The sequence below is a fragment of the Varanus komodoensis genome, unplaced genomic scaffold, assembly GCF_004798865.1.
Source record: "Varanus komodoensis strain SLA01 unplaced genomic scaffold, ASM479886v1 scaffold31, whole genome shotgun sequence".
Classification (NCBI taxonomy): Eukaryota; Metazoa; Chordata; class Lepidosauria; order Squamata; family Varanidae; genus Varanus; species Varanus komodoensis.
Window position 1 is genome coordinate 3,359,472 of NW_025335780.1, and position 18,855 is coordinate 3,378,326.

General features: G+C 42.9%; 1 protein-coding gene across 5 annotated transcripts in view; it reads right to left on the bottom strand.

The window, feature by feature from the left end:
* Window positions 1–18,855, bottom strand: part of PCDH9 (protocadherin 9) — an 802,518-nt gene that overhangs the window by 401,269 nt on the left and 382,394 nt on the right. Inside the window, exon 2 of one of the 5 annotated variants that reach the window (XM_044437864.1) lies at window positions 2,617–2,682. The exons of the other annotated variants lie outside the window; for them this stretch is intronic. Coding sequence (XP_044293799.1) covers window positions 2,617–2,682 — 66 coding nt within the window. The remainder of the gene's footprint in view (window positions 1–2,616; window positions 2,683–18,855) is intronic. 5 annotated transcript variants of the gene reach the window in all.

An 18,855-nucleotide genomic window follows, 5' to 3' on the forward strand; every position in this document is an offset into this window, starting at 1 on the left:
AAATTAAACAGCTGCTTTCAAAGGCATGCAGACTCTGAAAGCCATGAGTCAAAGTCAAACAAAAGTTGGGAACATTACTTTTAATAGCTAATGGTGTGACTTGGTTAAGTGGAGAAACTTCTATGCTACTTCTGTGGAGATGCTTAAAATGCTTATGTGTTTTGGTAATATTTAGAAGTTATTTGCCCTCATAGACAAAAGGAAGTAAAATTGGAGTCTCAAAATATCAAAGTCACCATCCAGCTTTACACATTCAAAACTAGGTTCACATGAGGAAGAGCCTTGTTTGTATTCCAGAAAACCAACCAACAACATGATGAGCTAACTTAGTGGGGCCTGAAGGAAGCAGTACAGAATAACCCAGATGGACACTAATTGTGCTGAAAGCCAACAATGGCTTTCACATGCAGTTGTCCTGTTCCCGAATCAATACTTGGAACATTTGAATTACAACATGCATATCAAATAAGAACACATACCCATAATCATACACACAATTGTGTGTGCTCTCTCTCTCGCTCTCTCTCTCAAAAATGAATCAATTGACTTCAAAACACGCACACATGCCTATGGCTTATTCCAAATACCTTGCATCAATCAAGGTAGAGTAAATGCCACTGAGCAATCCGATGTTAGAAATCTGGAAAGCCCCGATTTTTCAGGGTATTTAATTGCACCTTCCATAAACACAAGGGACTGTGCTCTTCACAAAGTCTCCTTCCATATGTGCAGCATTACAGTGGAGGGTGGTGGTCGGAGCATCCTCCCATTCCTAAACAGCATGGTTAGAGAACACTAGAATGGAGCCTAGTAGGAGCAAACTAATCACATGAGAGGACAGAGAACCTAGCCCTGCCTTCCTCCTTGCACATTTTGATGATCTTTCAAGGAGGGTGACTTTCCAAAGGCCATGTGTCCTGCACCCACACAGGTTCTCCACATTTTCTTTTGCACAGAAAGCCTTCACGATATGGGGTGTTCCACTTCCGACAGAGGGTGATGCAAACACAAGAGGATGGGGCAATGCTAGAAATTCCCTTTCCCCGTGTGTCAAGTTTACCTATTACAGCTGGGTTCAGACTCCCCATGCATGAAGTCTACCGACTTGGTGAATGGCTAAATAAGGCTTTGGTGGAAATTATTTCTGAGTGGATTTAATAATGAGCGCAGTGCAATCTGGAGGCAAATCATCATTTGGCAACGACTACGTTTGCGAACGACAGAGGGTTTTGATTTGACAGATCTTCATCTATCATTTGAAGACAAGGCAATGCAGAGTAGAAACAATTATCAGCCTACTGTTAAAATAGACAAAATATATTTTATATGAATGGAAATATATTGTAGCTTATAAAGCCCCTAAAAGGAAATAGTTGATTTAACTTATCCATAAAGTACTATGATAAATCATTATGTACAGATTATAATTGTCATTATAACAGATTTTTTTTTAAAATCGTATTTTAAAAATCTTTCATTATTATCATGATAGAAAGTTTTTAATGGAAAAATGTATATCTGCCATAACAGTGCCTCCTAAATGAGTGTTATAAGCAACTTGTGCTACAGTTTTATTTTGCATTCCACTGCTCCTGAAATTGTATTGCAGCCTCATAGAAAGGAAACAACCACTAATATATGTTTAGAAGTCTTTTGTTCCATGAGTTGCCAAGGATTCCTTGGTTTAAACAAGTAAGTTCTGTTTGAGGCTGGTGCTTACTTTAGTGAATTGCATGGAACCTTGTGTCCTTATGCCTCAAAGCATCTTCACTACCACCAGGCATAAGGAGTACCACTGTGGCCCTTACGATTGGCCTATTACTGAAGTCTTTGGATTGGTCAGTCCTAACCTACTTCATAAGCCTGGTTAACAACACAGTACCAACTTCAGGTCCATGAATGATATTCCAGTCTTCTCCAACTTCCCCCTGAAGCCATTGACTTATAGAGACCTAGAAGGATTGTATTCATGCCGAGGCTCCAAGATGGCCTGGCAGTGAAGTCCTTATTAAATCATAAACACAGGGCAGTGATAGAATTTCCCATATGTGAACGGGGCATGTCATATTAGCCCCATTATTAAAAGGATGCATATCCTCAAATAATTAGAAACCTATCTCAAAATGCACATTGCCTGTTTGAAAGTACCCGATGAAGTTTCTTACACAGAAACTGTTCATGATCATTCTTCCACTCTTAGAATATTTTGAGATAGTATGCCAGTGTGGTATTGTGTGCGTACTTGATTTGCCACTGAATTATTCTGTTTTATTTCAGTATGACTAGATGGAAGCCAGGATTCATGAGAAGCAGTTAATTATTTCGCAGAAAATTAAACAGCGCTTCTAAAATTGTTTTCTTGTTTTGCCCCACAAGCTAGTGCCAAAGCTTAGTTGTTGGATATTTTCAGGACTATCCGAAAGGACAAATGTGGCTTCTTGATGATCCCTTAAGTTCATAAAAAGATTTGAAAAGCATGATGCTTGTGGACCACACTGGTAAATGAATTTATCAAGTTTCAGGAGTGATTTCAATGACGAACTGGACCTACAACGCTTGGCTTTAAAAAAACAAACAAACTGTTTTGTTGTTCTTTAAACATTTCTGGTATCTTACCACCCATGGTTTGTCAGGTACCCAAATCTCCCACAAGTACTTCGGCATATCTCCAATATTCAGTGCCTAAAAAGCAAGTAATATTTGAATAAAAAGATTTGTCACTTTTTCTGTACCTTAAGACAAACACCCCAGCTTCTGACATAGCCCAGTTGAGGCCATTTATGGCCAAATCCCTCCATGCAGTTTATAAGTAGATGTGTATCCCTCCCCTTCCATGAAGCACATTCTCTTATGAATGCATAGATTACATTTCTGCACCCCCGCCCCCAAGAGCTCTCATCACGTATTACATGCCCTGCTTCAGATGAGGCTTCCCCATCTCCCCACCGCCACGTATAAGAGAAAGAAGTACGTTAATGAGCTACTGTGTATAAGCCTAGATGCCGAATCCTTGTGCCATATGTTGGAAGCATATGGTATAGATGGACATGCGCCTGGCCAGCCAACATTATGCTCCACATAAACTATGGCTTAGGTGCATAACTCGCTCTACTTCTGTACGTATTCCAATAAAGAAATGCAAATGGAATTACATTTAGAATATTTCAAATAGGGAATGATAGGAATGCACACAGGTCGGCAGCTCTTTGTGTAATTCTGATTGAATCAAATGATACATGAGAGGAAGTCCAGTCAGATTCAGTCACTGTGGGTCACATGTTGTTCTAGTTACCAATCACATGAGGACGTTACCTTGGTAGGTTCATTCACATGGGAGTTTCACAGACTAGCATCTTGTTCAAGGCCAATGAGTTTCCTCTCTCCCTACCATGCTTGATTTGTGTCCCAACCAGTTAAACCGGTACAACTCTATTGCATCTGATGACCAATATTGACGTTAAATGTCAAAGTCTCCCTCTTTCCAGTCATGAGTCACTGGGCACCACCAATAATTCACCATATACCACCTTGACTCAGAAAATGTTCCCCTGGTTCATCTTCTCAAATGTCAGAATCCATCCTGTTTCCACTCTGCCAAAGGAACAGTATTTAACAAACAAAAACAGACAACTAGTGAAAAAGCAAGATCAATACACAGTATGTTTTGCCTAGCAAGGATAAATTAGCATTCAGTTCGGAATTGTTTGCTCACATCTTTATTGGATGAATCAAAGTGGAAAGATCAGAAATGTTATATCAAAGTTCATGGCCAACCCGTATGGAAAAACACATTCCTTTCCCAAAATGCCCCATCTTGTATTCCTGCAGAGTTACATCAGAGTTCTTTTACACAAGGAAAGGTCTTGGAAGTTCTATTTGTATTCACTGAAAGCCTTTATTTCTGGCATCAAGTCCAAGTTTCCAACTAAGTTGGAAGAATCCCTTTGTTTGCCAACCAGTTGCTTATTTCAAAGAGAAACAGATCTCAAGGCAGTGGAAACATGATATTTGTTTGATTTTTTTCAGTGCTTTTGAATCAATCCTCCAAGGATATTACCAAATGCAATGTGACTAAAAGATAGCGACTTCTGTTCACACACATTCACGGTACCCTTTTAAAGGGATTTGAACCCTTCTGATCTAGCTGCGCTGTGGTTCAAGAGGAAGGAGAGGGGAGAGACCTATTCTTGCCTGCCTGCTTACTAATGAACTCAGCCATCGCTAAGCATATATAACAAAGCAACAGCTTAGAACTAAAGGCTCAGAAAATTCCTCTGCAGATTGTGCTGGATTAAAAATAGATTCCACTGCCTGTTTCAGTGGCTGGTCAGTTTTGCTTCTCGGCAGAATAGCCAACATCATTTCTACTTACTGCTCAAGTGCTAGCCTTGGACTCACATGTCCTCCCTATGGCTCAGAGTTAGCTCACACATCTTCATGGCGTTCTCATGGCTCATCCTTCCCTGGGGCGTGGAAACCGAATGTACTCTCACGCTGCTGCTGGACATCTTAGGTGCTTTGTGGGAAGCAGGCACGTTAGTGCAGTTAAGAGGCACGGTGGGCCCTTTTGTGGTCAGATGGAGGTTTACTTATATATTTATTTAAAATATTTGTGTGCCACAGCACCTCTGGGTGGCCCACAACACAAGATAAAACACCGTAAAACATAGTAAAAACCATAACATATTACACATTAAAAACAATAAAATACAGTAAAACATACAAAACAAAGGTCTGTGGCAATTCATTATGAAAATGTTGGGTTTTTTTAAGGGAGGTCTTTGCCTGGCACTGAAGAGAAAGTAAGGAAGGTGCCAGGTGGGCCTCCTTTGGGAAAGCATTCCAGATATGGGGAGCAGCTGCAAAAAAGACCCTCCCCCTGGTGGCTATCCCTCTCACCTCCTTAAGGGTTGGCTCACACAGGAGGGCCCCCTGCATAGATCTCAAAGGCTGGGAAGGCACATACGGGTTCAGGCACTCCCCAAGATAACCGGGGCCTAAGCCGTTCAGGTCTTTCTATGTCAGCACAAGCACCTTGAATTGGACCTGGGCCACACCTGGTAACCAGTGAAGATCTTTCCGTACAGGTGGGCTGGCCTAGGGACTCCCATCACCAGCCGGGCAGCCCTGTTCTGTACCAATTGTAATTGCCGGACCATGCTCAAAGGCAGCCCCACAGAGCACATTACAGTAATCTAATCTGGATGCTACCAGTGCATGGGTGCCTGTTTTCAGGTGCTGTCTGTCCAGGTGGGGATGAAGCTGGTGCACCCAGGAAAGCAAGCTTGCCTGATATGCCAGGGACAAACCTGGGTCCAGGAGCACTCCCAGACTGCGGACTCTGTTCCTTAGTGGGAGTGCAACCCCATTGAGGGCAGGGCAAGGACAGGGTTTCAAGCGCCTAACCTTGCTACTCTCTGGACCAGTAAAGACACCCAGGGTACATTCTTCGTTGTAAATATGGGCTCAGGCTCTAGCCACCCAAGCATGCCTTGGACGTTCTCTTCCTCTTCTTGAAGGTTGGTCCCATGGCCTACTACACACACAGGCTAGGCATATACACATCCCACAGCATCCCATCTTCAAGTTGTGGGCTTTCAGAGGTGAACTAGCTGCTCCAGTTTCTGTCCCATGAACCAATCACCAAACTGGCCTGGTGGGCACTCTCAAGCACCTACCAAATGGGATGGGACCATGGCAGCATTGAGTGCTCCTAGATGTGGCGGAAGCAGCACAGGCTGCCCCCTTCCCACTCTGTTGCCTGCTGGGGTAACCTCACCCTGCTTCCTGGGTGGGCCAGCTCTGTTTAAGCAAAATCTGGTGCCAATCCTGGGACCCACCCTGTTGTCACTTTGGTTAAAAGAGATGCAGAACAAAGAAAACCATAACCTTCTACATGCCAGTTGCAAGAGGAGTGATTGAAGGAAGAGACCAGTATTGTGATTCCTTTCCCAGCAGGAGGCTGCAAGTCAACGTAACTTAAGATACTGTGAGGCCCATCTGCCTGTAAGCTAGAGCTCAGTTTGCTAATCTTTTCTCCACCTCTGCTTATGTTTCTGCCTCATGCTCTGACACGAGCAGAATGTTTCGAGAGAAATACAGCTGAACATTTCATTCCATCTAGAAGCAGAGGGGGCTGTGTTGAAGATTCCTCGACAGAGTAGCACCCGGGAAGTGAAGTGAGAGGAGTGAGTGGGGGAGAGGAACATAAAATCTGCTGGTTAGATGATATAGTGCAATCCAGCAACAAGCAAGATAAGAACTAGGAGTGCAGACAATTGCTCTCTTCCCCAATAAAATAAGAGGAGATTGAAGAACTGACTTGGACAGGGTAATGGAAATGCTTTGCTGCATCACAGGTTCCCGGAGAAAAGCAAAAGGAAGGTCAGCCCACAGACCCCATGATAGCAGAGTTTTTCAGCTGACTAATGCAATACATGGGAAAGATTTTCTGTACATTTAATTAATCTGTATCTTGCAGTCATGAAGGACCTTGTTTTTGCAGTCCCTGAAACTGGCAAGATGATGAGTCATAAGGATTACAAATGCGGTTACACTATCGCTTCCTCATCCACACAGGGAGGTGTGGGGTGAGGCAGAATGCGCATCTCCATCTATCCTCCATGGATAGCATGTGATATTGCCTGAATGCAGCTGGTATTTGTTTCCTAACTGCAGAGCCATTTCAACTATTATGCAAAGGCAAATCTTTTCTTGTTGCGCATACACTTAACAGAGGGCTGCAAAACTATCTGGAATCCTTGTCTAGTATAGCCATATAATATGCATCACTCTCTCCCAGCCAGATGTGTTGGACTGCAATTAACAGAAATCCTTGGCACTTAGCTAGTTGAGGCATTCTGGGAATTGTAGTTCAATACATCTTTGGGGCACTAGATGGGGGATGGCTGACCAATGCTTGCTTGTTGCAGTTGCTCTTTATACGTGGAGTCGTTCTTTATACGTGGAGTCGTACACATAACACATCTTAGTTATGCACCTAAAATTGCAGCATGGGAAGTAGCTCTTACTCAGCTCTTCCGACAGGAAGACTACCTCTTGCTGAGCCTACAGACAAGTACTGCATCTTACAGTCTTCCACTTTCTCATTACTAGACACCATTCAAAAGCCCAAGTCTGCCATTGCCTGTTTTGTAGCAGAAAGTTATTGGGAACCAACCAGCTTGTGAGGACTGAACTAGCTAAGAGTCCTGCACAAGCCGAGATGGTTAAGAACTGGCTGTACTGCCCTCATGGCTTTCAACTCGCTCTGCGTTTAGGCCTTCACTGATCAGATGTCCAGGAGGATTGCGATGGTATCACATCACTCTGTCATCAGGGGTGGCCCAATCAGTTTCCAGTCTGTAACAATTTTGTGTCTACCCCATTTCTGCTTCAGTCTTCTTTAATGCCATGAATTTCACATTTAAATACACGATTGCATTTTTTCAGGTTTAAGGATTTTCTCATAAAAGACACATCTGTATTTTTTCCCCTCAAAAGACACATTTTAAAAACGTAATGCCATATTTTTGAGCTCTGCTGGAATATTTGGGAACTGCAAATTCCAGTGGACACCTAAGGTCCAGTCTATATTGGAGTTTGGGAAACACACACACACAAAAAACGGATGCCTTGAGTGTCACGGTTATTTCTTGCAAGTTAACAGCAAGTTTGCACATTCATATCCAGCGAGTCTCAGATGTTGCCATATCTGTTGACATCGTTTCACTGAAATAGAATCCTGCAGCCAACTGAAATACGCACAGATTTGAGTACTGGTGTAAGAAATGGAGATGCCTTTAAAAAACATCCTGGCTGAAAACATCCAAGCAGCAGGTTCTCTAGAGAAGTAATAGCCTAATATATGATGCCAAGCGACAAAACAGTGCTCCTCTGCATAGGAATTCATCAAGGCATTCATCTTGCTTATTGCACTCATATGTTAAGGTTCAAAAACTGTCAGAGAAGGAAAGGATTGATGGCTCAGACTAGCTCTTCTCGAAAAGACCAAGTTGTAGTTCTCCATATTCATACCAGTGAAGGCCGTGACACAAATGCAGTCTTGCACAACAACATTATGCAGGACAGTAGTTGCAACGGGAACACAGCCAGCTCCTCTTCTTGCCTTGCACTGCCACATGAATTGGGGCCCTGTGGCTCTCCTCAGGTGCAAGGCATGTTGCAAGGCAGACTGAATTCACACCTGCATTTGAGATGAGTCCCACCATACCCCTTGCAAGTTTTGACAGTGACGTCCCACAACCCTGAGCCTTCCCCAACTAGCCATGTGACGTCTACTATTTCTACCAAGTCTGACCAATCCAGAGGCTTTCCTCAACACAGACCAATACTGAATGCCTGTCTTTCCTGTTCGTGAGGCCTGAGAGAATCCCATCCACATTAGGCTGTTGGGCCTTGGCCCTGGCTTCCAGTCACGGGGTTTCCAGTTAAACCCCAGAGTTGCTGATAACTGAAATGCAGCATCATTCCATGAGCCAACACTGCGATGCAGCCACCAAAAGGGCAAGCCCTATTTTGGGATGCATTAACAGAAGCATTACTTCCAAATCATGGGCAGTATCAGTTCCTCTGTATTCCTCACTAGTCAGACCTCACCTGGAATATTGTGTCCAGTTCTGGGCACCAAGATTTAAGAACGATGCAGGTAAATAAGAAAGAGTCCAGCAGAGGACAACAAAAATGATCCAGGGATTGGAAACACTGCTCTGTGAGGAGAGCCTGAGAGAATTGGGACTGTTCAGCCTTGAGAAGAGACGATTGAGGGGGGACATGATATACTTCTATAAGTACCTCAAAGGCTGTCACAAAGAGAAAGGTCAAGATCTCTTCTTGCTGATGCTGGAGTGCAGGACACAGAATAATCAATGCAAGCTGTGACAAACCAGATTCAGGCTGGACATCAGGAAAAGCTTCCTCCCTGTCAGAGCAATACTGCAGTGGAACCAGCTGCCTGGAGAGGTGGTGGGCTCTCCCACACTGGAGACATTAAAAAAAAAACAAAAAACTGGACAGCCATCTGAGTGGGATAGTGTAATGCGGTGTCCTGCAACAGCAGGGGGTTGGACTCGATGGCCTTCATGGCCCCTTCTACTATTCTATGATTCTCTGTGTTTGTAGCAGCTATCTGAAAGCATGCTGATGGTAGTCTTAGGGCACAAGCCTGTGGTTTGCCAACATCACCTGGGAGACCGTGGTGTTCAGACCCTGAACAGAGGGTCTTGTATGCTTGGAGCAGGTGCGACTTCAGCTCTGGGCTGCTGATATAGAAATAATGGCACCAGTTGTCCACCTGCCCTGAGGCCACAAAAGGGCCTCAGAGGAGGGAAAGGGGGCTGGCAGAGAGAGGGAGCAGGGAGATGGGGCCACAGAGTTGCCTCATGTCCAGTCGGTGCCCCAACCTTCCTCCTTTCCATTTGGCTCTAAATCCAGAGGACCAAAAATGTTTAGATGAACTGGCATCAGGGCAGTTTGCAGCCACCAGAGTTCACAGCTTAAATTGGATGCTCATAAGCATCTACCAGGAAGGTGATCAGACTGCATTTTAACACCTTGAATTAGAGAGTTGATTTCTTTGGTGATCCTGTTTTATTATTTAGCATGTACTTTTTTTCTTGTTGCCTGGATTCGTTCTTTATTCTTCTTTATTCTCAGCCTAAAGTAAAATTTCATATGGAAAATAAATGTGAAAGTGCTGAAAAATATTCACGGAAAAGAAATATTTATTGCTTTTAAAGGCCAAAATATCCCTAAATAGTAACACCAAGAATAAATAAGGGTAATGCAGAGAATTTGTTCTTAGCTATACTTAACAGTTTTATATAGGGATATGTACAATATGTGTGGTGTGTGTCTGTGCTCGCGCTCTCTCTCTCTCTCTCTCTCTCTCTCTCTCTCTCTCTCTCTCTCTCTCTCTCTCTCTCACACACACACACACACACACACACACACACACAGGGGCAGGGGGGCACTAAACCCTTAACTCAGGAAAGTGTCCCAAGTCAGACTGTGCCAATTTTTTCAGCTCCTGTCTCTGCCACCTGTCTTCATTTCTGGCTGGTTAAGAGCATAAATGGAAGAGTGAAGTGGAAGCAGGCACCTAAAAATAAAGCGTCCTTTAGCATGCAGAAGTTTCGTAAGTTATTAAGAACACAACAGGTTTGAAATTAAAAACACACTTCAGCCGTGTATATTGGTGAAATTATATAAGTCAGCTATTAGTGCAGGCTCGAACACCATCTGACTCACCTACTCACAAGCCATATGTATCCCAGAAGTCCTAATCACAAACATTTGGTCTGATTTATCAAATTAATTGGAGAGAGGGGCCATCACCTGTGTATAAAAGTGGCTTTGCATAAACCACTATACTTCCTTGTTAAAGCAAGCTAGCGGCTCAGTTTGAATTCCAGAACAATGCACCTGAAGTACCAGTAGCAGGAATTTGCAAAGTGACGCTCCTTTCTTACTGACACCAACAGCCAAATTCTGGCAAGTACTTGCGCTTCCTTGCAGCCCCTGCTGAACAGCTCCTGGCTAGGTCTTGAGATAAGAAGTCTGCAGTGCTTTTTCTTACATCCATAATCAGAGAAGTTCAGCACTAGGCTTGTCCACCTGTCACCTTTCACTAGAACACCATTCCTTTTAAAATAAAAGTAACAGAAGACATGGAGGCTTTAAAGTTCTAAGAAATACGGATATGTGTGTGTGTCGTTTTTCTTTCAACTCAATCCTAGTGCTTTCAAACAAAAGGGAGAACTGTCTTGGAGACCATGCAATTCTACCCTGAACCTCCACAAGAGTTTTGCTCATGAAATGGGAAAGTAACTTGATCTTCAAAGAAATAGAATATTCTTCTACTACAAAGCAGTCCGCACAGTTTGGTACATTGTAGCTGAACAGACCTGCAGCATTGAAAGAGTACATCGGCTATAAAAATAGTAGATTCTGACATGCCTCAAAAGGAAATTATGATTCAGCAGTTGAGTTTGCTGCATGATTCAGCAATTAACTTGCACCAATTAGCACATAACCTCTACTATACCATTATAATAGGTGGAATGATATGTCCTTCATGACAAATGTAATTATGAGCTGAGGACCTAATAGCTGTGAAAGAATATTCTGAGAACAAACAGAAAGGACAACCAAACAGATATCTGCCATGTGATGAGCAGAGAACCAGGATGCTGCTAGATCTGGGAAATCTTGTATTGAAATTGGTGCTCAGCCATGAAGGCCACTAAGTGACTTTGAGCCAACCACCAAGTCTTGTTCTGACACTATGCCTGAATATGCTACACTATCACCCAAAGTCTGTGGGGGGCTTCTATTCATGCTTGCCTGGATGAAAGTAGACCCCTAAATGTGGTCAGAAACCAAGAAAAGAAAGATCTCAGCTGTATGGAGCTTCTATTCTCATTGCAGAGATATGAGCAGAAGTATCCCTGAAGACCACCCCACTCAACACATGGAGATGAGTCATCTCCTCGCCCCCACAGCATCACCTAATGTCTCTTATTAGTACCAGGGTATCCTCTTTGAGCATAGCACTTAACAACAGATTAACTATCAGCCTAATTCATCTCAGTGACCTTTCCCACCTGATGAAGGGTCAGGTGAGGGTAAGACAGAAAGCCATCCTAGATGATGGATCCAATAGTTCAAGCAAGGTGCAGAACCAACACTTCAGTATTAGCATATCACCATAAAATGCATGATCAAACAGTTCGACAGCTGAACTTTTTCTTACACTTCATTCTTGCATTTGCCGTACACCAATGCTCTGCTAATTCAGGGAAGCTTGTTATCATGATTACCTTACTGTGGAAGCCTGTTATGTTAATCATCACTATAATCATTATTTACCTCATGTTCACTCCTTTCATCTATCATAGAATAATGGTGCATGCATTTTCTGCCATGGAATCATCTCTGTTTCTGTGGTATCATTCAGTAATTTAGCTGCGGAAACCCGGTGGATTTCCTATTTTTCTGGGCAGATAGTTCTGACCACTTGACATTGGAAACAAAAAGCAAAACAGGAGTGTCACCTTCATTTCCTACCCCTGAGTTCCTCTGAGCTTTCTGTCTGACCACCGTTGAGAACAGAAATATATCATGTGTTAACATCAAGACAAGTAATATTTTCCTTGGTATTTTCAGTCATACTTGGGCAGACAGTCAAAGGCTGTTTAGTTGTGCTCCTTTCTATCAATGGTGATAAATTAACATTCTTACCTCCTGGAAACAAATCACATAGAGGGTACCAAGATAAAATTTGCCTGGGAACATAATTTAATATTATCTGCATATTAAAACACATAATTTTTGGATGTCAAGTACAGTTGCCTGTGAAATGTTTTATTCAAATCAGATCTGAGCCTCTGAGGTGAAAGATCTGAGAAATGTTAAGGGAGACTGAAAGAGATGTTATCTTTGGCAAGACTCTCAAAATTTCTCAGGTGGGTTCCTCACCTATCCAATATTGTCACTAGATCTTGTTTATAATAATGTGTGGGTTCCTCCAACAGACAAAACATTTCAGAATTTTGAGGGAAAACAAACTGAGCTCAATAAGACTGGCAGATTTATGGGGGGATTGGAAATCTGAATTTTGAATTTCTGAAGAGTTTTGCATCATCCCACTGCATCTTTTCCCTTAATAAAATCAGGATTACCCTTCTCTGTCCAGTGTTATTGAAACAAACTGCATTTGCTACAGACTGCCTAGTCAATAATTCATGCCCCCTCCCCTTTCTGGCAAATCTTATTGGATTCTTCCCTTTCCTTCTAAATGCCACAAATTCCACCCTGGGATTTGTAATGATGGCAGTGCTTGAATAAAAGGAGAGGGGGAAGAACTGCACTTCAGTTTTATAGGCTTCATATTTAATAATGTAGTCAATAAAGTTGGCCCACTTAATCAGTCAAATGTTTCTCCACAGTGGACCGTAAAGTGCCTTAGGTCAGCCGTGCGGACCCCATTAAACAAGATTTACCCATTATTTCTGACCCTGTGGAGCAAATAGAAAGAACAGTTAACACCTTCCAGACGGGGTTCTCCATAAATAGCCACTGATAGGGAAACAGCATTTGCAGAAATAATTTAAAGGCAAGGCCCATTTTCTGAACTCTATCCTCCTCCTGTGCCAATGTGCACTTGCTCTCTGTCTCTCTCTCTCTCTCTCTCTCTGTTCCCCATCCACAGAAATAGGCTGGATTCACATGATAGCCCATATTCACATGGTTTTTGCCCAGACATATGGGTCAGATGATCATGTGGTTACCCTGACAGCTGTTGTGCAGGCACGTCCTGGCAAGAGTCCCAGGCATGCATGACAAACTGACCATTTTGGCTGGACTGACAGCTCAGATTCCGACAATGTGCTGGACGAAGGGCAGTTGGCTGATCCCAGCAGGGCTGACAGCTAGGACTCCGAGAATGAGCTGGTTGTTGAAACAGACTCAGCTCCAGCTGCAGTCCAAGGCCCTGGGTACCTACTTGTGCCTAACGGGAAGATATTAGTTCAAGGGCAGCCCTGTCAACCCACCCATGGGAGCCAAGAGTAGCAATGTCATCCCAAGGGTGGAGATTTAGAGATGGGGAGTTGATCAGATGGAGAGCTCCATCCTCCTGAGGTGGGCTCCATAGTCTGCCATCACAGGGGGAGGGTGGCCCAATTGGGAACCCAGAGGGAGGAGCAGGCATGCCTGGTTCCACAGTGCTCCCCCCTGCCCCAAGGACAGGAGCAGGAGGATTCAAAAGCAAAGCTTTGAGCGAAAGGGGGCAGGCAAAGAAGGTTCAACATTTTGCTTGGTGTATGCCCAAGTGACTCACAAGTGAAATAAAGACATCTGGCAAGAAGTGCTGGTGAGAATGTTACTGCTGGGAGGAAGTACGCAGTTCACAATAGGTGCATGGATTCCACAGTCCCCACTCGCACCTCTCCACCTTGTCACACGTCCTGATGACACCCAGGAGTGTAACCCCCACTGCTTCCCTCTTCTTGACTATGGGTTGCAGCAGCCTGCTCCTGATTGGTCTGCTGTAATCCTGAGGCAAGTTCTAAACATCTCCATACAAGTAAAAAACTACATGGTTTTGAGAGCTAGTGTGGTGTAGTGGTTAAGAGCATGGAACTGGGACTCAGATGATCTGGGTTCTAGTCCCTGCTCAGCCATGGAGCCAACTGGGTGACTTTGGGCCAGTCACAGACTCTCAGCCCAGCCTACCTCACAGGGTTGTTGTTGTGGGGATAAGATGGAGGAGGAGATGTAAGCTGCCTTGAGCCCTTTGTAGGAAAAAGGCAGGATATAAATCGAAGAATAGATAAATAAATAAAAATACAAGTACACCTGTGTGTCTGCAGGGCTTCCCAGCAGATCCAGCCCTCACAAGATTTTTATGAAAATCAGTCATTTTGTCATTACCCTCCCCTCCTTCTTTACTGTATTTCCATGCAGTCATCCTGTTTCCAAAAGTAAACAGGAGGACAGACACATCACTCAACCGATGGAATAATGCAAGCAATGATGTGTCTGTTGCTAGGGAGCAGAGGGCAGTAGAAACTGAAGGCTAGAAGCAGCCACTTCCACAGCCGCTCTTGCCAGGGAAATCTATAGCATACTAAGGTAAATGTTCCTAGTCATGTGCACTAGTCATGCCCACCTCTGGGGCTGGTGCTCATCTCTGTGTGTAAGCCAAAGAGCCAGCGGTATCCAAAGACGCTTCCATGGTTATGTGCAGTGCTTTTTTTGTAAAAAAAAAAAAAAAGAAAGAAAAAAAAAAGGTGGTGCTGGAACTCATGCTGCCGGCAGTAAGCGCGCGACCACACATACCAATCCCAAGCCGAGCAGCATCCAAAGCCGAGAGCAGCGCCCTCACTATCTCACTATCAGATAGCAGACACAAAGCAGCCCGCAGGCACTCTGTTAATGATGTTTGCTGCTGATCTGCTATGATTCAAAATAACTTCGTAAAATCCATTGGAAAAAAAGGTGCCGGCACACCGTTCCAGTGTGTTCTATGACAAAAAAAAAAGCCCTGGTTATGTGGCTGGCATGACTAGATGATTTCACACCCAGCCTTTCCCACAAAGTGGTACCTATTTATCTACTCGCATTTGCATGCTTTTGAATGACTAGGGAAGCAAGAACTAGGATGAAGCAGTGGACGCTCGCCCTGTTGCATGGATTCGAACTGTCAACCTGGTTGCTCAGTGGTTTAACCAACTGCACCACCCACATCTCCTATTGTGTGATAACAGTGATAACAAAGTAATCCCAGGTCCAGACCTCTGGAAAAGTTATGGTGAAGCTTGGAAGACTTAGAGCAAACCGTTGATACTCCCCATGGTTTCAGGAAATGAATCCTACCATGCAGAGCCAGGTCCAGACTATCCAATCAATGAAGAACAGCAAGGTTCTACCATGGCTTATTGTGTTGTGTGAGCCAGCCTTTAGTTTTCCATCCACACCACATATAAACTCCACAACAGTAAAGGCAGGACAACTTTTCCCGGTTGTATCCTGGCGGTGGCCAATGCAGTACTTACCATGCTAGCCGCAAGGGGCAGGGAGGGATTCTGCCCTGGGGTCAGAGGATCTCAGTACTCAGAAGGTCCTATGGCCCCCCAGAGGATGGAAGAAAGCCATGGGATCACAGCTTAAATGAATTAAATAGCATTTCGATCAACTTAAGTTGTCCCTGGCATGCATATTTTTGTGTATGTGTTTGCATGTCTAGATTGATAGACACTGTAAACAAGCAGGCTGGCCTGGCAGGCAAGCAGATATATTTAGAGAGAAGGCGTTAAGTAACACAACAGCAAAACAATAAGGATGCTTTGGAGTCACTGTGAATCTTAAGTTGAAATATATTAAAAAGATAAACTAGTAGAGTAATTTCAACATATGGCCCTAAACTTGTAAAACAATTAATTACATTTATACCAGTCATTCCTTATGTTTCCTAGGAATTTTCATCTCCCTGTATCCTAGACTGCTGCTGCTAGTATTCCACTTAACACTGCAGCTTTGGAGGAAGCAAAAGCTGAAACTCTTAGCACTAAATATATTTTAATTACTTTGTCCTCCCTATATCTATATAGTGTGTGTAACATATAAGACATCATCTACAGTCCACAGAAGCAAGTGCCATTACAGAAGAAGCAATGATACTGTGCATGCAAGAAGGCGAACTGCTTCCGGTATTACGCCCACAGAAAAATTAATGTGCATCTTCTAAAAACAAAATAATCATGTCTTTTTCTCTTTGAAAAGGCTCTGCTTTTACATATTCAAGTTTCACTGATGAATTGATTCATTAATCAGCTACATCTCAAATGACTTAGACATACCTCCAATGACTTGGAAACTAAGGCAAGCTTTGCCATCCTAGTGTTCTCCAGATGTGTTGGTGAAAACTCCCATCATCCAACACATCTGGATGTTAAAAGTGGTGTAATGCAGCACATCAGCAGGAACTCAAAATGGGAGAAAGTTCAACTACACTTTCTTTAATTGAAGGCAGTCCAAGGCCTTCACTTGTACAGCCAGAATCCAGTACTGATGAACTGTGCTCCAGTCCACAAAAGCCACAAGACAAAGGATTCCACAGGACTCTCTGTTGCTTTTGTAATGTGGACAAAAGCTTATCTAGTCATGAATAGTCTGTCCTTCATTCTGCCCAAACAGAAGTAAATGTGATGCAGAAGAAAGACGATCCACGGCTGCAAAAGGCAAAGCCACCTTTCCATTTTGAACAAGACCCAGAAGAACTGAGCTGAACATGAAGAACCTAAAGCCTGAATCTGAGCTGTCATGCACCAATGGGATGTCTATCTGCTCTTACCCCTATCAGTGAGTAGACGAGACTAATACAATTAGCAATGGCAATATTGCTGCAAATGGTACGAACAGACCTATTCCGGTGCCTTTAAATTAGTCTAGTAGGCATGTTGTTATGCCATCGAACCTCAATGCAGTTTCTTGACAGCCCCCGGAAAAGGAAGCATTGTGCAAATTCCGTCATATGTAGGCATGCTCCAGAAAAGGTGTTGTCAATACTGCATCAGCCCAAGTGGCAGGGCAGGCCAAACAACACTCAGAGAGATGATGTTAGATAAATATATTTGGTAGCTTTTGTATGAGGCCACCAGCCTTATTCCACACTTTTCCCTAAAACAGAATGTGCATTTTACTGCAGACTAAATACAGGTATTTTCAGAAAGGCACAAAAACCTCTGGTGTCTCTGAAAAACCTTTGTTTTCTACACAATAGTAACACCAATAGGCATTACTTAATATGACAAATATATTGAATATAACCTCTCCAGGGTAAGGACTAGCTATCTTGGGCTTCCTAAAGTTACAAAAGGTACTTCAGTCAAGTCCTTCCTCATAGCAAAGAATCTGTTTCAGAAGGTACACAGGGAAAGGGGGATAAATGAAGGCAGGAACTGGTGTTTGAATGGTGCAGCAAGACTTTGGCCACAGAAGAGAACAGATACTTTGGATTCTACAGCAGACTGTAAAATATTTTCAACTGATTACTCTTATATACTTTTTCAGCTGCTCTAGTTTTGGTCAGCTACACGTTATCCCACACCTAGAGAGATATGTCAATCAGGTTTACACTCTTGGAGAGCCATAACTCACTGAAAACATCCTGATCAGATTTTTTGTTGGTCCTGTTTCCATGGCTCATTTTTCATCTTTGGATTGAAAACTGTGGAGGGAGAGTAAGCAGGCAACATTTCTTTTTGGCCTTGCTTTGGATTCACTTATCTTCTACCCAGCAGCCCAGCATGGTTTCAAAGAATGTCTGAGATTACTTTCTGTGTACCAAGAAAGGACAGCTAGTGCATGCAGAGTGTGGTTGCTTAACTCAGCAGACCCAAATATCTTTTAGAAACAGTGTTAGATTATTGGGGCTGAATTCAATGTGATCGCTCTAAACTCCAAGAATGATTAGAACTGCTTTTTCATTTTCTGCTCTTCATTCGCTGGCACTACATCTATTAGTGTATCCAAATTTTTGGATCAAATTTTATTTATTTATTTAGAAAATGTGTAGGCTGTCCATCACAGCCGTCTCTGGACGGCTTACAACATTGCTTCAAATCCTAAATAAAATTTTAAGCTTTTAAGAACTCTAAGCTCAGAATCTTGAGACTGGATGGACAAATCTGCCACAGTCCTATTCCCCACCTCTCCCCACCCAACAATCTCAACTTCTAGTTTGAAAGAAACCTGCAAATTTTGTTGCAGTCTTAGCTTAAAATGAATCAAGTGAAATGTCCCCTATGCTAAACTTCTGAAATCCAAGTCCAATAACCCATTAGGTATGGATCTAGAAGATAATGAGATAGTAATATCCTTGCAGCTGATTTCCTCCATTAGATGCACACCAAAACACCTTTTTGCGTCCCTGAAGTCCCACTTCTTACATGAAACTGGCAGGTAACTCTGCCCTTGTATATATTCTACTATATTGTAGATTATGATGTACAGGAACAGTAACTTACTATAGGAAGTCAGCCTGCATCTTCAAAGAAAAGGTTACCAACACCTATTTTTTGAATACTTTGTTATTTCCCCTTTCCCCCTTAGCAACGCTTTTCATCTTCCTATATCCCAAAACAGTTTTCAAATATTTATATTTTTCAAGCAATTTAGGCTACTTAACAATATAAACAATATTACTGTAAAATACTAGAGTATGAACAATTAAGGTTATCCTGTTTATAGCACAGCATTGAGTTATCTAGCAAGTAATGGATGGTGCACTTCTTATTTATTTATTTATTTATTTATTTATTTATTTATTTA